Genomic DNA, 18,812 nt, shown 5'->3' with positions numbered 1-18,812 from the left:
ATGCTCTTGCCTTTTCATTGTACTCCAACTAAATTTCTGTTACAGTTGTCCCCATAAAATCTAACAACGTTTTTCCTTCTAATCTGTGACTGTCAATAACTGAGACTCAGGCACTGCCAGGATCTTAGGATATGCAGATTATCAATAGGATAATCTGCATATCAAAAAATTTTATTTGTACCCTCAACCAGGAAAGTTATAGGAGATAAAGTAAAGTGTAACGTTAACATATTTTCAATTTTGAAGCATCTATAGAAATGCGGGTGGCACATAAAAGACACCATTTTGAGCGTGGTCGTTGCCAGTACCGCCTGACTGGCCTTCGTGCGGGTGACACATAAAAGCACCCACTACACTCTCTGAGTGGTTGGCGTTAGGAAGGGCATCCAGCTGTAGAAACTCTGCCAAATTAGATTGGAGCCTGGTGTTGCCATCTGGTTTCACCAGTCCTCAGTCAAATCGTCCAACCCATGCTAGCATGGAAAGCGGACGTTAAACGATGATGATGTATCTTAAACAAGCTTAGATTTAACCATTTGAGCAATTACATTCAAAGAAGTTAGATTTGGTGCATTACATTCAAAATAGTTAAATCATTTATATAAGTTCATCTATAAGGATTGGAAAAATAGGGACCATGGAACACAAGTACTCACCCTTGTTAACTAACTTTCTAGCCATAGTTATCCTGTATATTTCACCGCTTTTAAAATAGTAATGTTGCATTTGAGGAGGATGTGGTAGCAAATTTTTGTGGGTCAGGTGATTACATAGAGACATTCTGGTCAGCCTGTTGTTGTTGTTCAGGATGATGCTAATTGCTTTGTACATCATTTTTCACTGCCTGGTTTATGGCTTCTGGTAGATATAAATGTTTAGCAGTTAGATACAAACGTTTTTTTGTTTTTTTGTTGTTTTTTTTTGTGTGGTTTATTTTCTTTAATTTCATTGCTAAGTTGTTTCATGCTGAGTTTTATTTCTGTTGTGTAGCAGCTGTTACAGCTTGTTAAAGAATTGGCCTAACATTTAACAATTTAACATCCAGGAAACTGAGATCATACAGCAATGGAACATTGCATCATCCTTCCTTTCTAACTTTTTTTACTACTACAGTAACAACTAGTTCCACCCTTCCAATTCTGTCAGTACGCTTGTTCACTGAACAAAGAGACTCCACACCAGAGATTCTCTACTCAGGTCTGTATGACCCTTGGGATCCACTTATGATTTTGTTGTTTAAAATAGTATTTCACAAATAAATTAACTGAGGTGATCACAATAGCCAAATGGGTAATGTACCCATCTCTGCCATATTACTAGTTATTACATAACTTGAACAATGTTCTAGTATACTTAAACTCTAAGGTAGTGACTCTTAATTAGGGTCCTTATGACCCTTGAGGGTTCGTATAACATTTAGTTGTTAAAATTTACATGCAATGAAATTGCTTGTACTTCTACAATACACAAAATATTTTGACAATTTTCTTTATACAACTCCTAATAATATTTAATTATAAGAATCCTTTCTTTATTGGCCACAAGGGCCGAAATTTTGTGGGAGGAGGCTGGTTGATTACATCCACCCCCATTGTTTCACAGGTACTTAATTTATCAACCCCCAAAAGAGATGAAATGCAAAGTCAACTTCAGCAGAATTTGAACTCAGAATGTAGCGACAGGCAAAATACTGCTAAGCATTTTGTTTAGCATGCTAACAATTCTGCCAGCTCGCTGCTTTATTTAATTATAGAAATACAATGGGATTTTTTAAAACTTCAAATTGCTATGGAAGTTCACTCAAGTAAAATAAGAATCAAAGAGGTCCATTGGTAAAAAAAAAAATAGTTGAGAACCACTAATCTAAACTGTTTCAAACAGAATTCTTTATTTGTTTCAAAGGTATAGAAAGAGAAATTTTCTAAACAACTGCCTCAGCTTCCATTCCAAGACCCTTCTCTACCAGGCACTCAGTTTCCACTTTACTGCAAGACATGGACCATGTACAGTCAACACATTAAAACCTGTAAGCCTTTAGCATTTACTGTCTCAAGAAGTGTCTCTTTCTTATACACACAGAAATCCCTATTGAACCAATAGTATTTAAAAGCATCAACTGAAATTGCTCAGATATGCGGCATGTATGTCCATCTCATGCCTCACACAAAAGATTCTCCAGGAATCTAGACGTTATTCCATGGTCAACGTCTAGACTAGGGCTGGCCAACCTGAGGCCCACAGGCAGTGGTGGACTGGCCAGGTTGCCAGCTTGCCCGATGGCAAGTGGGACCCTGTGCCATTAGAATCCATATTTGGGGGGGCCCATGTTAGTAACTAAGGGGTCCATCCCCTCAAGTTTGAGAGTCTTTTATTCATTCCTGGAAGAATGCTTTAATTATTTCAGCCTGGCTGTTTGTAGACAGTTCAAAAGAATACTTTTAAAAAAGAAAAAATTAAATGATAGCACTATAGTTGCGAGTTGGCTTCCTTGTAGTTGTGGGTGGGACCCCTTGTAGTTGTGGATGGGCCCCTTTAGTCTCCTGCCAACCAATATTTTTAGACCCAGTCAGCCACTGCCCACAGGGTGCATGCGCGTCTGCATGTATGCGTGTGTACATGTATGTATGTATAGATGGATGGATGGATAGGTGGCTGGATGGATGTGCGCATGCATGCATATATGTGTATGTATGTATCTGTGTGTGTGTGTGTGTCTTTGTGTTTATCCTCCCTCTCAACACTGCCTGGCAATTGGTGTTGGTTTGCTTATGTAGCTGTAACTTAGCAGTTTGGTACAAGGGCCGCAGTCCAATGACTGAAATAGGTAAAAAATGTCATTTAGCTAGAAGTCAACAGGTACAAGTGACAAAGTCTAGTGTATATGTGTGGGAATAGTGAATGTAATTTTGTGAGTGTGTAAGTAGAGGTCACTGAATAATGGTAAGAATAATGGTAAAGTTCAGTAGTTCAGTGGGAGAGGAGAGGGGTAGTAACTGTCATGATGGAAATAAAGAAAGGAGGAAGGGTAAGAAGGAGGTGCCAGGAAATGTTGATTGTGGTGAATCATTAAAAAAAATTCTTTACTTTACTTCACTAGGCTTTTAGCATTTAAACCAGCTGTATCCAGCCAAAATATTCTCTCTGTTTTATGTGCAAACCGACTTGATCTGGCCTCTTACAATTACCCTGTGTCATTCTAAAAATAAGCAATCACATCATTGAAATCTCAAAACTATGAGATAATGTATGATGAATTGAAAACAATATAATGATAACAAGAGCACTCAGAGTTTGCAAACCTTTGCCAAGACAACACCAACGATTAACCAGAGATGATTTTTAAAATGAGAATATCTGAAATAAACTCAACTGCTCTCACAAACAAGAATACTAAAAATGAATCCGACTGCTCTCAAAAATTAAGTAAAGTAAATATAACAAATAATCCAGCATCCTTATTCAGTAATGGATCAATCCCAAAATCTGATCAGTTTGTGCCAGTCACGAGGCTAAACATCCCTAAAAGTTTCATCTGAATCCATCAAGCAGTTCTTGAGATATCTTGTCCATGGACAAACAAACAAACACGACTGAAAACAATACCTCCACCTTTGCTAAGGCAGAGGTAATAATAATGAAATTATAGTGTATAGTGCTCAGATGCACCACAACACATCAAAGGTGTGCATACAGTACGTAGAATTATGTACAAAAGTCAGGAACGTAATTCTGCATACTGTACACGCACCTTTGATGAGTTGTAGTGCACCTGAGCAGTATGCACAATAATGTCATTATTATTATTATTTAAGGCCTCTGGGAAAGGTAGTATCTAATGGGAAGGTACTAGACTTGTTGTAAGTGGGAAATGGAGGCTACAGTTGTAAAAATACATCTCTTTTACTTTTGTGCAAATCTTGGAGACCAAGGTGTTCAAAAACTTCAAACATCAAAAGTTTCCAATGGAAGATCAAATAAATTGATATGTTGGGCTATGGATCTTCCCTATATGTGATGGAGAATACTGGGAGGATATTCACAAAAGTAATAATCAAAATGCAGTTTCATTTCACCAGTACAATGCACTGCAAAGTTTGTACGTAATACAGCAAATAAAAGATGGTAAAAATATAAATAAAATTTTGAGGGATTACGTATTGAGACTTTAGGCCATTTAGGGTTGTGGTGTTTGAGATGAAGGCACAAGTGTGGCAAGGGTGAGACTACTTGAAGATGTTGCTTGGAAGGTATCTATGTGAAGCTGCATGTGGATAATATAACAACACCAAGCAATAGTAACTTTTATTTCACTGCACAAGTAATATTGAGGTCAGTTATTAATTACAATGTTCTACCACAAATCAAGACAATTGAAGGAATAATTCAGAAGTGTTCATAAATAATTGATTATAAAATCTCTGTATTGAAGAGTGTGAAGACAAGAGAAAATATACACAGTAGATTTGTATTGGCCAAATATGCTGACATATCCAAGCTTAGCAGTAGGTTACCAAGCACTCTGAAAGTTGGCACAAAAGCAAACCTTTATATAACTCTTGTACCAAGATGTTCCAGAAGGATCTAGAAGAATCTATCACATGAAGTCTGGTTGCTGATTGGTCAACAACTCGACCTCTCATGTGAACATCATCAGACTATGTTGTGACTTAAACTTTGTAATTTGATGATTTGGTTTTGAGTCTTGCTACAAAAGTATCAGGTTTGATAAGACTGGGAAAAGCAGCTACAAATTTCTAGCTGAGATATCACAATTTCTGTTTCAATCTTGGAAAGAACAGATAGCAGGGAAAAGATTGCAGATGTTATGAGGTTGGAGAGTAGAATGTCAAAGTTACAGAAGAAAGTGTATTTTAATGTGAAAGTGGCTCAGTGGAAGGTAAAAGAGGGAGGAATTTGGAATGCTAATGTATGTGTCAGTGAAGATGGGAAAATTGGGAGAAAAGGATAGTAGATTTGGTTGTGGTGGATGGAGAAGATAAGCTGAGTTATGACTGGGAATCAGTAGTCTTATAGTATGGACTGGTAGAAATTATTGGAACTGGTGGAAATTATGGACTGGTGGAAATTATTGGTACTGACACAGCTGACTAGAAAGCGAAAGAAGTGTTGAGTAGTCAAAAATGAATTCCAGCGCAGTACAAAAATTGTTAATATAAGAGTTGGAGGAGATTGGTTCATCTCTTGTGAGAGAAGTGCCATTTAACTAGTTAACAACATAACCTAATTTATTTTTAGGTTCTGAGGATTGGGTTAAAACCTCACCTCACAATGACACCAAAAAAGTTAACTAAGTTAGGGTCCATCACAGTGCCTAATGCTAACCTATTAAACTCTGAGTAAAAATTACCAGAGAATTATTAAACAGAAGAGAGTAGTGGGGCTAGTTTGAAGGGTTGAGAAGTATTTTAAAATTAATTATTGGAAATGACTGCAATAGAGTATTTTAGAATTGAAAGACAGTTTTTAAGGGGGATGATTGAATAAAGGGTACATTCACTGCATAAATTATTAGTTCTTGTTTAACTCCTGGTTAATCCAAATTGAGCAGTCCAACTATCAAAAGTGTTCCAGCTATGGCCATCCTGTCTTGTATTTCTAGGATTACATTCAATGTATCATTTCTTTTATTTATAAGGTGAGAGAATGTGATTCAAGGTAGATTTAGATGTCCTTCTAGCAAGCCGAGCGCCTATATGGAATTTTCAGCATGGCTATACAACTGCCCAGAAAAATGTGCATTTTGCAATGAAATTTTTCTACAAATATCTTTTAGATAATGTTATTTACGATTACATCGGAATTTAATGGGAAAAAATTGGTGGGTGCACACACACATATATACATACTGACGTAGATCACATACATATTTACAAAATGAAACTTCAATTTTTGAAAAAAATTGTAATGTGTGTCAGTATGTATATGTGCGCGCCATTAATTTCTTTTTTTTTTTCGGTTTTTTATATAAGACTCCGAAATATTTGTAATCTACACCATCTGAAAGGCATCTATAGAAAATTTCATTAAAAAATACCCATTTTTCTGAAAGATATGAAGAAATGAAGTCAATGGGGCACACTTGTGTAGGTATGCCGGGATTTCCTTGGTCACCAGATATTAACTCGAGATTAGCTATAATTAAGCACACCTAGCAAAGAAGTAAAATTACTGTACGTTGTATTTAAATGACAATTTTTTTTTTTTTTTTTAGCTACAAATTTTAGATCGTTGAATGCTAAAAGTCACGCCGCTAAAAAAAACATATAACCGAAGTACTGAATACAGTCAGACCATTATTTTGTTTTAAATCATGGGAGGTAATCCCATTCAATTAGAAACTACAAAGGAAGATAATTCATTTTAAAAATACGAAACGATGGTTTAACTCGATGAAAACTAAGACGGTATACATACATACATATATATACATATATATACATATACATATATCCTCTTGTCGCCGATTTCTTGGATTTAATTTCATCGTTTGATGTGATTAATAGTTACCTCTAATTTATCATTTGTTATAGCAATTACAATATTTTTATTTCTGTATATACATATACAGAAATATATATAAAAGAAATAGTGACTCGAGAGATCATTCAATTTTTCTCAATTTTTCGTATCTTGCATTTTCGAAGGAAATATCTTGCTGTAATTATCATGTGATAGTTGTCGTACTTCGTCTCTTCTACGAAGTGCGTTTTTAGGAAGCCGACTTTTTTTTTACCATCTCTCAAACCGCAAAAAAAAAGAAAAATAAAGGAGGAAAAATAAATCAACTTGATTCAGAGAAGGAAAAGAAAACAAACAACTAAAGATATGGGTTGCTGCTTTAGTAAAAAGCAGGATAAAGACAAGGTTTGTTTCTATTTCGTGTTAATTTTCCAGTGTTTAGTTATGACATAAATTTACAACTAGTTTTAATGCGCTTTTTGTGAGGGATATTAACCAATTTCGCCGTTTACGGTTTCTTCTCTGTTCACATTTAACAATACATTCAGGAAATTTCACTTCTAATTAAGTTACTCATCGTCGTCGTCATCGACCCTTTTATAGAATTCTTCGATTGAAATGCTGTTTTGCCTTTTCTGTTACTATTATTGTTTTTCTTTTGCACTCGCTGAATCTTATGCTGTGCTCATGTTATTATATATATGTTTTCCTGTATATTTTAATTATAAATTCCTATTTACGCACTCACACGCACACACACACACACACACACACACACACGTGTGAATGTGTGTTAATATAAATTATTATTTCTCCGTCGTTTTTTTTAAAAATAAAGTTGGTAAAATTTTACAAGCTTTGGTTTATTTCATCTAAGTAGTTTTGAATTTCTTCAAATATGCCTGTATTGCTGAACATATACATTATCAATTTTTGGTGTATTTTAGATTGATTTCTATATTTAATAAAATGTGCGCATGAATGATTGTACACAGAAATTGAAACGTGTTACAAAATAATTAGAAACATGTTACAAAATAATTAGTAATTTTTGAGTCCGAAGGTTGACAAATTTCACATTTTCTTTCTTTATTTTATGTATTTATTTATTTTTTTGAGAAACATTACTCTTGTTGAAGAGTTCCGGTGAACGAGTTACGTTCAGTTAAACATGCATTATGGAGAATTTAAATATTTGATAGGTATGCAAAATAAAAGATCCGGTGTTTAAAGATAAGTGAAGAAACATATGCAGATATAGGAAATGTTAGTTAAATGTGATTAAGAAACCGATTTAACTTCGTTTCAATATCGATGACACTTAATTTATTGTCATAAGTATGCACGCCCACTTTTCCCCAGAAATATAAACATTGACAGATGGATTTTTATTCTTTGCTACTTTTTAACCGATAAGCAATTAATACATTCCGCTTTAGGTAAATTAATTATAAATTCATAGAATATATGCTGGCGTTAATCCACTTTATTCTCTTCATTTACTTGCAGTATAGTGGGCCAGATGAAAACGACGGTTTGCTCCAGGATCCTGCCAATGTTGACAGCCCGAGTCTTCATACTGGAAGGTTTGTATGTTTTTTTGTTTTTTTTGTACTTTTTAAGCTTTACACACACACTCTCTCTTTTATATTGTCGAGTAGTATGTTCTCTGTTAGTGTGCTTTTTTTCTGACTCATGGACCGCTAACCGCTATATATATATATATATATATATATATATATATATATACAATATATATAGCGGTTCTAACATGAAATAGAAATGATAGAATATATATATATATATATATAAGATTAGCACGAAACCTTAAGGATGCAGTGAGCATCAAACTATTTAGAAATGAGAGCTGAAGTCCCAGTCCAACAGCCAGAAGGCACCAAAATAATAGAAAATAACACTATGCGAGGAAACCTACAAAGATTATGCCGTTTAGATGCTCATATACATTGTTTCGGGTGTTGTCTTGAGGGCCTTAACCTTCCTCATCCAAATCCCCCATATTATAAATCCATTAGCACCCTGGCTTGTTTTGCTCATAAATATTCTCTGAGTGGTTGGCCTTAGGAAGGGCATCCAGCTGTAGAAACTCTGCCAAATTAGATTGGAGCCTCAGTCAAATCGTCCAACCCATGCTAGCATGGAAAGCGGACGTTAAACGATGATGATGATGATGATATATATATATATATATATATATATATATATATATATATATATTTCTATCATTTCTATTTCATATTAGAAACATGATACGGGCTGTTACTGAACCATAATAGTAATTGAAATTACAATAAAGATGATGCTTAACATTAGCACAAATCCACACTTTTTGGAAAAAATGAAATTGGTGTATTCAACTTCAGCTTTTGACTAGCATTAACTCTCATTATTTTCTAGGAGGAGAAAAAACAACTTCGCTTTTCATTTATTCTCTCAAACCAAGCAAATTCTTGGGTTGATAATAATACAAACTATTAGTCGTGATGTACTATACCGGTTAAAGATGCTTTATGTTAAGAAAATGAAAATGATTTGGGCTAAATAGTTAAGAAGTTTTCTTTGCAATTACAAGGTTCCAGATTTGATTCCAATGTATCGCTTCTTGATAAATGTCTGTTGTCATTGCCTTGGGTCGATTTAAGCCTTGTGAAATGAAACTCTGGAAGCCTATTGGACGGATTGAACCTATAATTGAAAGGATCAGCATATCGTGTTGATTCTGTCTGAGGATTACATTAATGGTATATGTTGAATGTTCAGCCTCACTTAACATGCTAATAAAATGAGCAGGTAATTCAGCTGATTTAATGACTAATTACTCTATAGGGAAACTAGAGATTGCTGTAGTTGAAACAGTAGAGAGAGAGAGGAAATAACATGCCTATGGGCCAGAGGTTGGACTGTGTTAGTGAATGATTTTGTATCATTCAATTAAGTGGCCTTTCTCTGGACGTGGTTTTGGATGTCTGTATAGCAGCATCACCGTCACAACCGCCAAACGACATTTCATTAATTACTTAACCTTCACTCAGCAACTGTTGTGAAATTAATTGAAATGAAATTAAAACACAGTACATGAATTAGTCATCATCGTCATTTAACGTCTGCCTTCCATGCTGGCATGGGTGGGACGCTTTGCTAGCCAGGTAGAAGCTTGCACCTGACTTCTATGACTGTTTGGGCTGGATTTTTACAGCTTGATGCCCTTCCTAACACCAAGCACTCAGCAGAATGGACTTAGTGCTTTTTACATGGCACAAACACAGGTGAGGTCAGTTTAGGTTAAGTTTTTACACCTGGATGCCCTTCCAGTGTGGACTGGATGTTTTTTAAGTGGCACCTGCACTGACAGGGTCACCAAGTAACTTGCAAGACAAAAATCTTTTGAGAGGAGAGGGAGCATTGGATGAGGTGATATTGTGTCAGATGATGAAAGGTTATAGTGAGACAGAGAGATAGAAACAAGTGTCTTGCTGTAGAGGAGGTACAATGTTACCCGGCCATAGCGAGTGAGAGAGTGATCGGGAATGAGGACAGAAACAGGTGTGCTGCCACAAAGGAGATACATGGTTACCCAACCTGAGGGAAGTGAAAGAGAGAGAGAGAGAGTGGGAGACAGCAGGATAGAGATGGTGGCAAAGTGCCGAGCATACTCAAAAGGGACAGCGATCAGAATATAAATGGGATGGTTGAGTACATGAATTAGTGTCAGTTGAAAAATCATTCTGTGAAAAAGAAAATTGTCTGGCTGAAATGAATTGGAAAGAAGTCAATGTTCTAAAAATTCTACTTGTGAACTACAGTCTATCCAATGATAGGATAATGTTCTTGTATATTGAACTGTTGAACTCAGTGACAAACGGTCTACACTGCATTCAAAAGAAACAAAACAACTTACATGGAGAAATGTGGGGTTATAATGGGAGTTTTCTCTTGAGGTTTGAACTTGTATTGATGATATTCCTATGGAAATAATAGAATAGTATTATTCCTTAGACTGCAACTATACTGGGACACCACTTCAGGTTGATCAAATAAAACCTAGTAGTACATCAAACTGCTACATTGCAGGACATAAGAAGATATAATTTAAACACAATGCAGGGTTTTAACTGGTTTAACCTTTTAGCATTTAAACCAACTATATCTAGCCAAAATATTCTCACTGTCTTATGTTCAAGTTGGCCAGATCTGGCCTCTCACATCTATCCTACAATGTCATTTTAAAAAGTAAACAATCGAGTAATAGAAATCTTGAAACTATGAGGTAATACATGATTAACTCAAAACAATGTGAATAAATAAGCATTACATTTGACAGAGTAATCTGAATGTTAAAGGGTTAAATGTAAACACATACATAATATCATAGTCACAAACATGGTTGTGTTAAGAAGTTTACTCCACAACCATATGATCTTGGCTCAGTCTTGTTGTGTGATACCTTAGAAAAGTGTTTTCCACAGTTGTCTTAAGCCAACAATGCTTTGTTTAGCGGAATTGATGGCAGGAAACTGTACAGAAGCCCATTGTGTATATGTGTACTTGTGTGAAGTTTTCATTTCCGTTATGTGATCATCTGATGCATTACTGATGAATGTCACATCCTGTAGCTTTGTAGTTTTGAAATTTAGTGTTTCATAGAATAAAAAAAGAATTTCTAGCATGTAAAACAGGTTAGTTTGCAAGAACATCTGGCTGTAAAACAGTGCCTTAAATATGTATTTGTCCAAGCCATGCTAATAGAGCAAAAATGATCATAAAATAATCCCAACCACATGATTCTGGGTTCAGTTCCACTGCATGGCACCATGGGCAAGTGTCTTCTACTATAGCCTTGGGTAAACCAAAGCCTTGTGAGTGGATTTGGTAGAGAGAAACTGAAAGAAACACATTTATTTGTGTGGGTCTTTTTGTTTTTGTTTGTCTGACCTCCTCCACCCCTTGACAGCTGGTGTTGGTTTGTTTACGTCCCTGTAACTTAGCAGTTTGGCAAAAGAGATCGATAGAATAAGTACTGGGATTAAAAAACAAAAGTAAATACCGGGGTTGATTCACTCAACTAAAAAATTCTCCCAGCATGGCTGCAGTCTAATGATTGAAGCAAGTAAAAGATAAAAGATATGTCTGTAACAGACAGTGAAGCCTGCTGCAGTCTTCTGCCTAACCAACCCCTGTCAAATCGTCCAATCGATGCTAGCATGGAAAGTGAGTGCTAAACGATGATGATATATAATATACAGAAGGTGGCAAGCTGCCAGAATCATTAGCATGCTGGACAAAATGCTTAGCGGTATTTCACCTGTCTTTACATTCTGAGTTCAAATTCCACCAAGGTTGGCTTTGCCTTTTGTCCTTTCGGGGTCAATAAATTGAGTACCAGTTACGCACTGGGGTCAATTTAATCGACTGGAAACCCCTCCCCCCAAATTTCAGGCTTTGTGCCTATAGTAGAAAAGGATATATAATATACAGACGGACAGATTGATATATACACATGTATATGCAAAGTATAGAAGGATTAAAGGTAGATTAACAGAGAAGGTAGGTTTCTGATACAGATTCCTGATACTGTAAGAGTGTTCAGGAAATAGATTGTATCAAATCCCCCAAGTGACTCCCTAGAAGTTGTTGATAGCTTTTGTTATGGAGGTGATCAAATTAGCAGTGGAAATGGATGTTCTGAAAATGTAGTAGCTAGAATAAGAACAGTTGGATAAAGTTCAAAAAGGTATTATTTCCTTTGTTGGTAACAAAGGGCCTTACCCGCTCAAGATCAAGAGCAGATTGAATATATGAGGCTTGTTTGGGAAGAGTGCTGCTGTGTGGCAGCAAGATGTGGGCCTTGGGAGTGGAAAACCTGTGAAGGTTTGAAAGAAATGAGGCGAATATGCTTTACTGGATGTGCCATGTTAGTGTGCATGAATGACAAAGTATAAATGAAAATTGATACAAACTGGGTTTAATAGAAATTAGATGAAGTGCACAACAGGGGAGGCTGTGCTGGTATGAGCATGAAAAGCAAATGGAAGACAACAGCTGCATAAGCAACAGCTGAGTGTTCAAAGTAAATGGGACCTGTCAGGGAGGGAGACCTTAAAAAATCCTTCAAAATAATGCATAGTTGATATATCTTATGAGTGTTTGTGTATAATGTAACAAGCTTCCACATAGTTTTTCTCTCTCTCTTGCAAATTCCACTCACAAAGCATTGGCCAACCTGGGATTAAAGATGTTCAAAATGCTTTGGTATCAGACATCATATGGTGGCAAAATGAACTTCTTAATCACAAAGCCATACCTATTCCTGTGATTCTTTTTTTTTTTTTTTCTGTTTTAGCAGAGAATTCCCAGAATAAAGTATTTAATATATAAGATAAAACAATGTTTGTAAATTAACCCTTTAGCTTTGAGATTGCTCTATCAATTGTAATGCTTATTTATTCACATTGTTTTGAATTAATAATGTATTATCACATAACTTTGAGACTTTGATGTGTTGTATATTTTAATATGACATTTTAGAGCAGATGTAAGAGGCCAGATCTGGTTAGTTTGAGCATAAAACATGTAGAATATGTGGGCTGGATATGGCCGGTTTAAATGCTAAAAGGTTAAATCAGCCATATCAGGCCCAAATATTCTACATGCTTTACATTCAAACTGACTGAAATTTGGCCTCTCACATCTACCATGTAATATCATTCTAAAAATATATTATCACATCATTGAAATCTAGAAGCAGTGAGATAATGCATTATTAATTCAAACCAATTTGATTAAACAAGCATTATGCTTGATTGAATAAACTGATTGTTAAAAGGCTAACACTTTAGCATTTAAACTGGCCATACCTGGCTAAAATATTCTACCTATTTTATGTTCAAACTGGCCAGATCTAGCCTCTTAAACTTATCCTTCAATGTCATTCCCAAAATAAATGATCACATCATTGAAATTTCAAAACTACAAGATAATGCACAATTAATTTAAAACAATATGAATAAATATTTATTACATTTGACAGAGTAATGTGAATGTTAAAGGGTTAATCTTGCAAAAACTGTTTTGGTAAAGTTAGAATTTTACTTGTTAGTTCTGTACTACAAAATACAAGAACAGTGTAGTAAAATTTAACTTTTAAGTAGGCATATTGGCTCCTGTTTGTTAGCATCTGTAACCAAAGTAGTTTGAACTGTTCTAGAAAACTGGTGAACCAACTGCTGAAGATTATTCACCTGCTTTACTTGGTACTGATAGAAAATGCATGCAGTTTTTGTTTGTGCCAAAATTCCTGATTTTTGTTTACGTGTATAAAATCAGTATGTTCTTACAGACACACTTGTGTCTAATTATGTACATGTTTGCACAAAGCAACAGGAAGGAGTTCATCTTGAGATTTTGAAATGTATATTCTTAAATAACACAGCTCATTGATTTATTTAATACTGTTGAGGTACCGATAAGGTGAATTATAAATGCTATTTGGAATTTCAAAGAATTTATTTATAATCTTTTAAAAGAGTGGTTTCATGATTGAAGTAAAAACTGAGGTTTCAGACACTTTGAGGATTTTACAGAATTTAAGGTAGATTTGGTTAGTTGCAACAACCCTTAATTCTCTGTTGGAATACTTTTTCTTATTTAAATTACAATAGCTTCTTTTAAGATCTTTCTCAATCCTTCCCAAACCACCATTACTCTCTCTGAAAAGCTTATGCAAAAGACTTTTTAATAACACTCCTGTTCTGACACTTCTAGTTTTTATGTTATTGGCTTGTTGCTTTGATTTGATGTCTCTGGTTGTATTAATGTTAGCTTAGTTTGGTAATTAAGTATCTTCCATAACACAAATTTACTAGTGGGACATTGTTGTTGATTGAGTGGAATGATTAGAATTTTGTCTTGGATGCTTTGTTTAATGCTTGTCAGAAATGCTATAAGTAACGAAAGCTATATTTGCATGGGCATGTATTTCTCCAGTAATTTTCTGTTATGTGGAGGCATAGTGGCTGAGTTCCTGTCGGGCATTGGGCCTCATGGAGGCAAGGTAGCTGGGTTGCTTTTGAGTGGGCCTCACGAAGGCAAAGTGGCCGAGTTCCTTCCGAGTGTTGGGCCTCACAGATGCAATGACCAAGGCCTTTGGCATTGTCATGCTTGAGAAGACCCATCAAGCTGAGCAAAATCGCAGTTGTGGCAGATACCAGTGTCACGCAAATGGCACCTGTGTCATTACACTCTTGGAGTGGTTGGCATTAGGAAAGGCATCCAGTCGTAGAAAACCATGCCAGCCTGGTCAAACCATCCAACCCATGCCAGCATGGACAACGGATGTTGAATGATGGTGATAGTAATTCTACTTGAACCATCTACTTTAATTACACATTAATTGTATGACTGTATTTGGATTTTCTGATCTGTTTTGTCTCAGTTCAGGGGATAAGGGGATAAAACCTTATCCTCTCAGTTCAGTGGAAAAGGTTTTGAAGTCATAGATTAATATTTGTATCATGTTGTTGAAGCTTTTGTTTCAGTGTGCTCTGCACCTTTATATGTTAGTTGTTGAGAGCCTCCTCATGGGCAATTAGAGTTTCTTGCCAAGTTGTATGCAAATGTTATTTACCTGATGATATTAGAATGAAATATTGTGTTGGTCTGCCAAAAGTATACATTGTTAGTAAGGGTTTCACCTCTTCTCCTGTGCAGAGCTTCACCATTCCTCCAGTGTACTTCAATACTGAAAGGTTGTGTGTTGAAATAAATCAATTTTGTTGTGTCTGTTCCATATTGTGTTATCTGTGATCAAGTATGTCGACATTTGTTTCAGTTTGATAGTTGTGTGATGAATGGCTTCTGATAAGTTGATGATATACACTTCATTTCTTAAATCTAACCAGAATGCTAAAAGTAACAAGTGTATTTATAAGACATCCTGCACCATCGAATGCGCTCTCTTTTTTTCTCTCTCTCTCTTTCTTTCTCTCTCTCTCTCTCTCTTTCTCTCTCTCTCTCTTTCTCTCTCTCTTTCTCTCTCTCTTTCTCTCTCTCTCTTTCTCTCTCTCTCTCTCTCTCTCTCTCTTTTGCCTTTCATCCTTTCAGAGTCGATAAAATAAGTACCAGTTGAACACTGGGGTTGATGTAATTGACTTAGCCCTTTACCTGAAATTGCTGGCCTTGTGCCACTATTTGGAATCAGTGTTTATATAACAAGCTAAATTTAGTGCAGATGTACTCAAATGGAAAAGCAGGTGAAATTCTGTTGCATGTATGCTTTGTTGAAATGATGCCATATAATTACAATGATTGCATAGCTGAAGTTATTCATGGCCAGAATACAGAGGCATCTACTCTTGACATTGATGTAACATCTTGATAGGTTTTAAAAATCACTTGCCTGAGAGGAGGATGTGTTGCCATGGGAACTCAGAAGTGAATGATATCATTTGTGATACAAAGGTGAAATTTTGGATTACCTGACCGAGACATCTGGAGATATGCTGTGCTTGAGAAGATCTGGCAAGTCAAGTGAAATTGTGGCTATGGCCCATGCCAGTGTCGTATAACTGGCCCATTTAAGAGTATCCTTCAATTGTTAGGCAATATGCTGTGCTTGAAAAGACATGTCGAGTCAAGTGAAATCATTGTCGTGGCCAATGCCAATACTGCCTGACTGGTACCCATGCCAGTGGCACGTAAAAAGCACCATTCGAGTGTGGTCGATGCCAGTGCTGCCTGACTGGCTCCTGTGCTGATGGCATGTAAAAAGCACCATTCGAGTATGGTTGATGCCAGTGCCGCCTGACTGACCCCCGTGCTAGTGGCATGTAAAAAGCACCTACTACACTCTTGGAGTGGTTGGCGTTAAGAAGGGCATCCAGCTGTAGAAACCTTGCTAAATCAGATTGGAGCTTGGTGCAGCCTCCTGGTTTGCCAGTCCTCAGTCAAACCGTCCAACCCATGCCTGCATGGAAAGCGGATGTTAAATGATGATGATGATTGAAAGTTTAGCAGCATGCTCAATTTAGCATCACCTCCATCCTCACTTGAGTAGCTTGCTACTCTTATGAGGAAGGTGTCTGGATACCCAGCAGGACTAAACACAAGACTTGTAGGGCAGATGAGCTCTCCTTGTGGGCCAACAACTATTCAACTGGAGAAGACAATGACAGACCACCGTAATATCTGTGCCAAGAAAACATTGTGAGAGAGTCAGAACAAAGTGATGCAATGGCTTCATCTGATAGAACATGCTTCATCCAATGGGAGAACTCTTGTTTGATTGGGAAGACTTCTGTTATTGTGTCATCAATGTGCTGCAAAAGTGTATGGTACATGATGACAGCAACTTTATTCTTGAGATATATCAAGTGTAGTTAAAGAAAACTACAGTGGCCATGATGCATTTTTCAGTGTCTGTCAGGATTGCTTGTAATCTTATTCGTGTTAGTATTAATAAAGGCAGACAACAAAGTGGGAAGCAATATTTACCAAATCATTGGTCAATATTAGATTAGTTTTTTTCCCGTTTCTACCCAGCATCTAATGGTATGATTCATAACGGATGGGATAAAGATTATCCAGAATTAATATCTTAGTGATTTTTCTTTAATCCTTTTAATACCAAACAGTTTCAATTCTTTTGAAGTAGCTAGAATCCAATACCTTTTTGATTTTAACTTTTTGACCAATTAGTGACCAAGCAAGCTGATTTTTTTTTTTTTTTTTGCTGCCATTGATTCTCACGCCAGGTTCAGTAATACTCACAATAGCAGTTTTTGTTTATTTGAACAAAGTACTGTAAACGTTGTGCCATTTAAATGTTCCTGGTTTTAGCAATTAGCAGAATAATGACATTCTATGAGTCATACTGAATGTATAGAATATTTTATCAATGAGGCTAAACCATAAGCATGCATCTGTTATGAGCAAATATATCTTAAGATAATGTTGTGTTTCATAATGACTGATAACTATTTATTGTAAATTCCATATCTTCACCTCAAATTTCTCAGAATTCAGCATTATCCCATGTCTGTCACAAATGTCAAGCTACTAAACAACTAAAATAAATGGCTCTTGTAGAATGATCTAATCAAGCAACATATCATCATGACATTTAGTTTTGAAATCTTTTATACAATTTCATATTTTGAAGTAATGTATCCTTGAGATGAAGCTTTTTAGGGATAGTGACCCAATGGAGTTGTAAATATCATAAAATGACAGTATTTAAGCATATGAGAGACATTGTGATCTCTTTTCTAAATATCATAGTTTTCTTTTTGCTATTGGACACAAATGTTGTTTGTACATTTTATGTTTGAAACTCAACTGTTTTGCAATGTTTTTCCTTCTTTTTGTCGCATGTTACTGTATAGTGACATCATTTAAGTATTTCTCAATTTGGATGGGTTACAAAAGAAGTAGGGCATCTTGATCAAAGCTTTTCTGAAATTCTTACTGTTATTGCAAAGGATCAGTATTTCAGCATTGTAATGTACCATGAACTTCGTTGGCAGGTCTCTCATGAAGAGGAGAGGCTGATGTTCATATGAGATTACAGTGTATGATATATTTATTGCATTTTGAATCTGTTTGATTTTGTTGACCTAGTAAGGCAAGCTTGTTAGAATCTGTCCAAGATGTTGGTGCTAAAGGTAATTGTGAGATCTGATGAATGCATTGTTTAAGGCTGTTGTAATATCTTGGAAAATCTTTAAATATTTCTAATGTAATGTAAGCTTTTTTGATGAAGAGTTTATCATTATTGTTACTTTCAGCCCAGATGTCTCATGGCGAAGAATGATAAATAGTATAATTTCTGATAATAATAGCAAAAGAGCTGATGCCTAGTTCATCAATGTTAAGGTTGTTGGCAAAACTCTTGATGAGCATGAGAACTTGGTTCATTTTATTTCAGTTCCTAAGAGACTCAACATGGAACGACAAATGCTTTTGTTGTGTAATGCCTGAGAGAAGTTAAAACCTTGCATATTCGGTCCTCTTCTTATTTCTTTACTGCCCATGAGGGGCTACACAAAGAGGGGACAAACAAGGACAGACAAACGGATTAAGTCAATTATATCAACCCAGTGCATAACTGGTACTTATTTAATTGACCCCGAAAGAATGAAAGGCAAAGTCGACCTTGGCGGAATTTGAACTCAGAACGTAACGGCAGACGGAATAGCGCTAAGCATTTTGCCCGGTGTGCTAACGTTTCCGCCAGCTCGCCGCCTCTACTTGGTCCTCTTCTGTTGCAAAAATCCTCATGCAATTGATGGTCCTGGTCCTTTGCTCTTGTGAAAATC

General features: G+C 36.0%; 1 protein-coding gene across 2 annotated transcripts in view; it reads left to right on the top strand.

Moving 5' to 3' along the window:
• The first annotated feature begins 6,384 nt into the window (after window positions 1–6,384).
• LOC106869945 (ragulator complex protein LAMTOR1) overlaps window positions 6,385–18,812 on the top strand; it is a 33,075-nt gene continuing 20,647 nt past the window's right edge. The window contains exons 1-2 of one of the 2 annotated variants that reach the window (XM_089365515.1): window positions 6,385–6,885; window positions 7,990–8,066. In XM_089365515.1, the coding sequence (XP_089221641.1) occupies window positions 6,847–6,885; window positions 7,990–8,066 (116 nt within the window). In that variant the 5' untranslated portion in view covers window positions 6,385–6,846. The remainder of the gene's footprint in view (window positions 6,886–7,989; window positions 8,067–18,812) is intronic. The other variant, XM_014915882.3, reaches the window with a different exon arrangement.

This window comes from Octopus bimaculoides, chromosome Z (assembly GCF_046866305.1).
Source record: "Octopus bimaculoides isolate indiv1 chromosome Z, ASM4686630v1, whole genome shotgun sequence".
Classification (NCBI taxonomy): domain Eukaryota; kingdom Metazoa; phylum Mollusca; class Cephalopoda; order Octopoda; family Octopodidae; genus Octopus; species Octopus bimaculoides.
Note: the sequence above shows the minus strand (reverse complement) of the source record. Positions and strands in the feature narration are given on the sequence as shown.